The following is an 8,638-nucleotide window of genomic DNA, read 5'->3' as shown; positions in this document are numbered from 1 at the left end:
TCCCATTGAGACTCCGGGTGTCACTGTTCACCAATATGGGAGAAAAATTTTCGTTAAAGGTCCAGTTAACCAAGCACTACAGTTGAAGACACAAGAACAAAATAGCAGACAGAGCAGACTTGAACAGACGTTACAGGAAGTGAAACAGACACAGCATTTATTTTAAAAACAGATTTTAAGACTGCCCTTTCCTTGGAGGCAGAATCAGAAGAACAAACCACCTTGCTGGAAGGGAATGGAGGAAATTCAGAAGCAATGGGGCTGGAAGAATAAAGGGATCCTGCAATATCTAACCATGTTGTTTGTATGGAAAGCAGTTTCTGGGCAGATTCGCTATTCCATTCCTGAAGAGATACAGAAAGGCTCTTTTGTGGGGAATATTGCAAAGGATCTAGGAATGGATGGAAAGCACCTTTCAGAACATGGACTGCGGATTGTTACCAGGACAGGTACGGTTCAGTATTTTGCTTTGAACTCCAACAGTGGCATTTTGCAAACTTCTGAGAGAATAGACAGAGAGGCAATCTGTGGACAGGCAGAGAAGTGCACCTTAACGTTTCAGGTTATTATTGAGAGTAAATTAAAGATTTATGGAATAGAAGTGGAAATTACAGATGTAAATGATAATGATCCTCAATTCCCTCCATGGGAAGAGGAACTTGAAATCAGTGAGGCATCTACATTGGGGTCTCGTTTTGACCTTCCTCAGGCTGAAGATCCAGACTTGGGTATAAATTCAATACAAAGCTACCATCTCACAGGGAGCAACCATTTTTCTCTGAAAGTTCAAATGGAAGAAAGTGGCATTAGACATACTGAGATGGTTTTGGAAAAAGCTCTGGACCGAGAGGAGCAATCGGTTTATGATCTAATCCTCACAGCTTCTGATGGAGGAGATCCTGTGCGATCCGGCACTGCTCGAATCCACATCGTCATTCTCGATGCCAATGACAATGCGCCAGTTTTCAGCCAGTCTGTCTATGAAGTAACTGTCATGGAGAATATTCCTAAAGGGTCCACAATACTTACAGTAAGAGCAGTCGATTTGGATGAAGGAATTAATGGGGAAATAAAATATTTATTCCATAAAATTACAAATAAGATTTTCCAAACATTTCTCCTTAACTCTACAACAGGAGAAATAACTCTGGGTGGAAACCTTGATTATGAGGAATCTTCCTTCTATGAATTTGAGGTGCAAGCTAAAGATGGGGGAGGCCTGAGTGACAAATCAAAGGTGGTGATTTTCATTTCGGATGTGAATGACCATGTGCCTGAAATAGAAGTAACATATCTCATCAATGACATCCTTGAGAACTCACCAGTTGGAACTGTTGTTGCCATTCTATATGTGCAAGATAGTGATTCTGGAATTAACGGGGAGGTCACATGCTCCATAGAGCCAAGCCTCCCTTTTCAGCTGAAAAAATCCATGGATAACTTTTACAGTTTGGTGACAGACAAAGTGTTGGACAGGGAGCAAGTGGCTTCCTACAGTATCACCCTCACAGTTACTGATCATGGAGTTCCTCCTCTTTCTACAGCCACTGTCCTACTACTAAGCCTTTTAGACACAAATGACAATCCTCCCCTCTTTGCAGAATCGGCCTACAAATCATATCTCCTAGAGAATAATTTGAGGGGAGCCTCCATCTATTCCTTTAGTGCAAATGATCCTGACTGGGAAGAGAACTCCAGAATAACATATTCCATCATGGAAGGACATGATCAGTCTCTTCTCTCATCATATCTCTCCATTAATTCTGAGACTGGTGTTGTCTATGCGTTGAGCTCTTTTGACTATGAAGAGCTCCAGGAGCTTAATTTCTGGGTTAAGGCCCAAGATGGAGGCTCTCCACCACTCAGCTCCAATGTCTCAGTTACTCTCTTCATTCTGGATCAGAACGACAATGCCCCAGAAATCCTGTACCCTTCCACTCCCACTGATGGCTCCACTGGGATAGAGCTGGCCCCCCACTCTTCTGAGCCAGGTTACCTGGTCACCAAAGTGGTGGCCGTGGATGCAGATTCCGGCCAGAATGCCTGGCTCTCCTATCAGCTGCTGAAGGCCACAGAGCCAGGGCTCTTCACCATAGGGCTCCACACTGGCGAGATCCGGACGGCCCGTCCCTTTCTGGACAAGGATGCTCTCAAGCAAAGCCTGGTGGTTTTAGTGAAGGACAGTGGGCAGTCCCCCCTCTCTGCCTCAGTCACAGTCACTGTGGTGCTGTCCGACAGCATCCCTGAGGTACTGACTGACCTGAGCAGCATCTCCGCCCCTGCAGACCCCCAGTCCGACCTCACCGTCTACCTAGTGGTTGCTGTGGCTTTTGTCTCCTGTTTGTTTTTCACCTTCCTCCTTGTGTTGCTGGCACTCAGACTTCACAGGTGGAGAAATTCACAGTTGTGTGATTCTGGGAGCTTGAATTTCACTGGAGTCCCAGTTTCACAATTTGTGGGGATTGATGGAGTCCGAGCGTTTCTTCACTCCTATTGCCAAGAGGTTTCTCTCACCACAGATTCTAGGAAAAAACATTTTTCTGGTACTCCACAGACTTCTGACACAATGGATGCTATCATAACTTTTGAAGATTTGAATCTTAAAAATGGAGACCAAATAGCCCAGGTGAGTTGATGAATGTGATATTCTTTTATTATATCTGTACTTGGCAGGGATTCCCATTCGATTGTCCTGTCACGTATCGTGAAGATCAAGGATGAAATATCCATGCTTCTGTTCTTATTTATAGAGCCCTCTCTGGATTTTTTTAAACCTGGTTTTGGAGATTCATCAGTTAAATCTCACTTGTTATCTCAGAAGTATGCTTTTCAGTTCTCCCTTCTTGCTGCAATAATGTTTTGTGTGTATATCATATTGTAGCTTTATGTGTATATTGTATCATATTGTATTGTCGTCAGTGCCCTTCACATCCATTATTTTGTGGCAATCTTTAGTGAATTACTAAGTAGGTTGGTTTTATTAATCAAGAGCTAAGCAGTTTGGCACAGACATATGTAATGAGCTGGATGAGGGCCAGGAAACTGAAGCTCAGTCCAGATAAGACTGAAGTGCTGTTTGTTGATAATAAAGCCAATGGGGATTTGTAGAGTAAGCCTGTGTTGCATAGGGATTCACTTCATCTTCAGAAGCAGATTTACAACTTGGTGTGCTTCTAGAGCCAAGCATAGAAATAGAAGCATGGATCTTCTTTGTGACATATGGGGCCTTTAACCAGCTTCAGTGGGTATGTCAGTTGACACCCCTCCTCATGGTTTGATTGTCCATGCATTGATTACTCCTGTGTGATATGCATGATGATACCTTTGAAGACTTCAGAAAATTTAACTTGTTGGAGACGTAGCAGTAAGACTGCTTACAAGAGGAAGTTGTAGAAACTACATGTTAACAATTTTGCTAGCTGTCATTTTGCTTTTATGCTGGTTGTTACATACACCACTCTACCATGGTCAGGGACTATGGAGACTTGAAGGAAATCTTCTTCAAGGAGGGAGAGCAACAGAGATGGGTCCCTTTCTGTTCTGTCACCACCCCTTGTCCACAAATTATTACCTGACACCAGACTTGCAGTATTTTTGGCTCATCTTTATTTTCCTGAGTCTCTTTGTAATTGTAGGCGCCCCTCGAATTTTATCTGCTTCTGTTAACTAAATAAAAAAATGGAAAGTGTCGGAGTTTTCAGGAATTCATAATTTAGATCTTATTTTATTACTAAAAGGTAGAAAAATGATGTACAAGTTACTTTTACTATCTTGGGTCAGTCATAGCACTTCCAGAGCTCTATCAGCCCCGCCCACCTCACAGGGTGATTGTTGTGGGACAATAATAACATACTTTGTAAACCGTTCTGACAGGTGTTAAGCGTCCTGAAGGGTAATATATAAATTAAATGTTGTTTAAAAAAGGTATCTTCCAGAACTACATGATGAGAAACACATAGAAAATAGAAAATGTATATCGTGCTTCATGCTGCAATCCTATATACAGTAAAGAGAAAATGTTCCACTGAACTCAATTGAGTTTATTTCCAAATTTAGAATTGCACATCATGTCCTGTATAATAATGCTGTGAATGAACAGCGTGCTTGAGAGTGAACAAGGTGATACCTCAGTCAGCCTATTTAACTCATTTTCTCAGAATCTCAAAGGACCTCCGTCATAATGACTTCCTTGAAATCTCAAATCTTTTCAAAAATAATACTGTCTAAAGGTGTAGAATGCATGTATCTTCTGATATATTTGTTGGTTCAAAAACCTGATCTTCATCAAACTATGATTCTTACAACTTGTGTTTCTAGTACATGTACATGTGTTCTAGGTGTATTGATTTTAATTTTCTCTTCTCGTGATACATTCCTATGCTTATTTTAAAATATAGAAGAAACACCCTGCATTAAAAATAAGCTGAAAATTTTCAGGTTTTCTGCTCTGTACATTGCAACCAAAATACAGTCAAAATGCTATAAAAATAGGGTGGAAGTGTACAGAGGGAAATAAGTATATGGATCTATCTTTAATACAAGCATTGATAGGCACTAGAAAATTTTTATCTTGAAAACTTGTCCACTTGGGAAATACAGATTGAGAAGAAAAAAACAGAAGTGCTGTTCTCCGTGTGAACTCAAAGTGTCGCTGTTGGACAAGACAGAATACTGGATTCACAACTGAGGCTCCTGCAATATTATCCCTCTGTTATATACAGAAGAAGAGAGAGGAAGGAGACCGCTTTATTTTAAAAGCTCCTCCAGAACTGAAATCCTCTTCATTTCTCAGGCACCATCAGAAATAAGAACTAAATTTCAACTCTCTTACTGTGAAAGAATGAAATGTTTGAACACACTAGACTCTGGAAAAGCTGCTCTGAAAATGAGAGTGATGGAAAATAGACATGCAGAGTCAACAAGGGAGATCAAGAGGCAAGTACTTTTTTGGTTCATATTCTTCTGTTTATTCAGTTGGGTGAGGTCTGATCAGGTTCACTATTCAGTTCTGGAAGAAACAGAAAAGGGATCTCTTGTGGGGAATCTTCCCAAAGATTTGGGATTGGATGCAAGAGAGCTATTAAAACGGAAGCTTGGGATCAATTCAGAAAAGCAATATTTCACTCTTAATGAGCAAAATGGCAACCTGTATGTGAATGACAGAATAGACCGGGAAGAAATTTGTGGAAAATCGCCCTCTTGTGCCCTGAGATTAGAAGCTGTTGTGCATAATCCTATGAATATTTTCCATATACATATTTTCATTGAGGACATTAATGATAATGCCCCCCTTTTCCAAGAAGACAATATCCAACTCAAAGTGAGTGAATCAAACCCACCAGGATCTCGGTTTTCTCTTGGAAATGCTGAAGATGCAGACATTGGGATAAATTCCCTCCAAAATTACACTCTGAATTTATCTCCTTATTTTAAACTAGACATTAAAGAAAGTGAAGATGGTGATAAATATGCAGATTTAATACTACTGAAGCAACTGGACAGGGAAGAAGAAGAAACACTCCAATTGGTCCTTACAGCTCTGGATGGGGGAGACCCAATAAAATCTGGGACCACCAACATATATGTTACTGTTACTGATGTTAATGACAATATGCCTGTTTTCACCCAAGCTGTTTATAAGGTAAGTCTGAGAGAGGATGCACCCAGAGGAACGTCTGTGCTGCAAGTTAAAGCATCTGACAAGGATGAAGGGTCTAATGCTGAGATCATTTATTCTTTCAACAAAATCCCAGAAAGTGCCAGGCATAAATTCAGCCTGGATCCCCATAATGGAATAATTACACTTAAGGAGAGGATTGATTATGAGGAAAGACAAAGTTATGTGATGATAATACAGGCTACTGATGGGGGTGGCTTGGTGACACATAGCAAGCTGGAGATTGAAGTTTTAGATGAGAATGACAATCCACCAGAAGTAGTTCTTACTTCTTTGTCCAGTGCAATTCCTGAAGACTCCATGCCTGGAACTGTTATTGCTCTGCTCAAAGTTCATGACATGGATTCAGGAGAAAATGGGGAAATCACATGCCATCTTAGAGACGTTGTACCTTTCCAGATAGTTTCCTCTTTAGACAATTACTTCAAACTTCTTACAGATAGTTATCTTGACAGAGAAAGGACTCCAGAATATAATATTACAATCACAGCGACAGACAAAGGCATTCCTCCTCTCTCCACACACAAAACCATCTCTCTACAGATCTCAGATATCAACGATAACCCTCCAGCCTTTGAAAAGTCTTCCTATACTGTCTACGTGCCAGAGAACAACCCATCCGGAGCTTCCATTTTCAGGGTCAAGGCCTCTGACCCCGATGTGGATCACAATGCCCGAGTTGCTTATTCCATCCTCAGGAGCAACATTGAAGACCTGCCGCTCTCCTCTTACGTCTCAATTAATTCTGAGACTGGCACCATTTATGCGCAGCGCTCCTTCGACTACGAGCAGTTCAGGGAGTTTCAGATTCAAGTGCGGGCCCAGGATGGAGGCTCCCCATCCCTCAATGGCAGTGCCACAGTGAGAGTGTGTATTCTGGATAGGAATGATAACACTCCGCAGATCCTCTATCCTTCCCAAGCAACAGAAAGCTCGTCCTTCTTTGAGATGGTGCCTCGGATGGCGGAGTCAGGTTATGTGGTGACCAAGGTGGTGGCCGTGGATGCTGACTCTGGACACAATGCCTGGCTCTCTTTCCACCTGCTGCAGGCCACGGAGCCCTCGCTTTTCACCATTGGGTCCCACACAGGAGAGATCAAAACCGCCCGAGCATTACTGGAGAGGGAAGCTGTGAAGCAGAGACTAGTCATTATGGTGAAGGATAACGGAGAGTCTCCTCTGTCAGCCACCGTGACCCTTAACCTCGTCTTTGCTGAGAATTTCCAGGAGGCTCTTCCGGAAATGAACACCCAGCCCAGTGAGTCAGAATATCAGCCTGATCTCCAGTTTTACTTGGTGCTGGCCTTGGCCCTGGTGTCCTTCCTTTTCCTTGTGACAGTAACACTGACCATTGTGATGAAACTCCGACGGTCAAGGAACCCCACGCTTCTTCAGTGCTTTATTCCTGATGCAAAGACGGGAGCCGTTTTCCCCCCTAATTATGAAGATGGGACTTTGCCATATTCATACCAGGTCTGCTTATCTTCTGAATCTCGGAGAAACGAGTTAACTTTCCTGCAGCCCACTGCGCAAGTGGCAGAGAATATCTTCTGCAATGTCAAATCTGATGTTTCTCTGATGTTGAATGGTGAAAACAATTTGGATGATGTAACAGAGAATGAGGAGAGGGTAAGTTCTGGATGGGTTTGCCCCATGGTCAATTCAGTTAGTGAGTTGTTTGAATTTTGCTGCTCCTAAAAGGTCTTCCTCGTGTGAACATTATTTTGAGTCTTTAGCATAACAAGTATCTGTACAGCAAGAGACACATTCTCAGGGGCAAATAATCTCTTTAGTTTCCTTTGATTTTGGTGATCTGGGGAAGTAGAATTATACCACAACTATTATGAAATTAAAAAAGGCCACCACAATCAAGATAGTCAGTGTTGCATTATAATTTTCAGCCCTCTATATCAGAGATTGATCAAAAGGTCATAATTGAGTTATACACTGGAAAAATATTTTTCATAGATCTAATAGGCACTAAAGTACAAAGCTAGGAACAAAGATTTTTAAATAATCTATTGAATGCTCTCTAGCTGAACTTCATTTTTCTCTTGAGGAAAATAATCAAGTTACATATTTATGTGTGATTTTGTGACATAAATAGAGAGAAATGGAACAGGTTTTTTAATGTACTTATTGATCAATAGGTTTGATCTAGCATATTTTGCTTCTGTTTTGTACTTATTCCTTGGAAGCTACACTCATAAAATAAGACATTTTTTGCTAATGGTTTGTTTTAATTGGTATTAGAGAAAACATAGATAAACAGTCCTGATGGGGAAACTATAAGCTTATTTTATAATCTTAACATTGCATAATGTTCAGGTTCTGTTTAGTTTCATTATATAGCTGGGGCTGCCAGTTTTCCAGAATCTTTGTGCCTTTAATTTAGTTGATGCAGCCAGGGCGGGTAGGATGGCGGGTAGCTCTGGCCCTCTTTCGGTGAGCAGTGTGATATCCTTTTTGGTAGATATTGCGGGTCAGCACAGAAGAGGGAGAGCATCCAGATGTTATTGCCGAGGCAGCACTCAAGCTGAGAGGGCCAAAAAGAAAAGGGTGCGTCAATCTGCCGCCTGAGATATTGTAAGCGGCAGTGAGGCATTTGGAGATGCATGGGGAGAAGGTTTGTCGACCCCTGATGCAGTCTGGAAACAAGTGTTATCAATGACCGGTTCCTTGTCGGGTCTTTGGTCCTTTGAAGTTTACCATCTCTTTGTTTCATCTGGAAAGAGAAAGCAACATGCAAGCAACTGTTTAAATGTTTACAACAGGAACAGTGTTGTTCCGTGCTCTTCTATGCACTGAATTTGTCATCTCCGTTTGAGCTTCCACCTTGTTGAAAGAAGCAAATTTACTACAGTTGGCCGGATATTGTGTAATATTGTATATGAGAATTGGATATATATAGCCTGGAAGTGTCTAGAATTAGATAAGTCATGCACTGTGCCACTTTATATT

At 41.5% G+C, this 8,638-nt stretch overlaps 1 protein-coding gene across 1 annotated transcript; it reads left to right on the top strand.

The window, feature by feature from the left end:
* The first annotated feature begins 235 nt into the window (after nt 1–235).
* Nucleotides 236–8,267, top strand: LOC129333290 (protocadherin gamma-A6-like). The gene is given in 4 exon segments (XM_054984823.1): nt 236–2,543; nt 4,040–4,069; nt 6,060–7,306; nt 8,151–8,267. Coding segments are annotated over 4 exon segments (3,702 nt in total).
* Nucleotides 8,268–8,638: the final 371 nt, after the last annotated feature.

This window comes from Eublepharis macularius, chromosome 7 (assembly GCF_028583425.1).
Source record: "Eublepharis macularius isolate TG4126 chromosome 7, MPM_Emac_v1.0, whole genome shotgun sequence".
NCBI lineage: Eukaryota > Metazoa > Chordata > Lepidosauria > Squamata > Eublepharidae > Eublepharis > Eublepharis macularius.
Note: the sequence above shows the minus strand (reverse complement) of the source record. Positions and strands in the feature narration are given on the sequence as shown.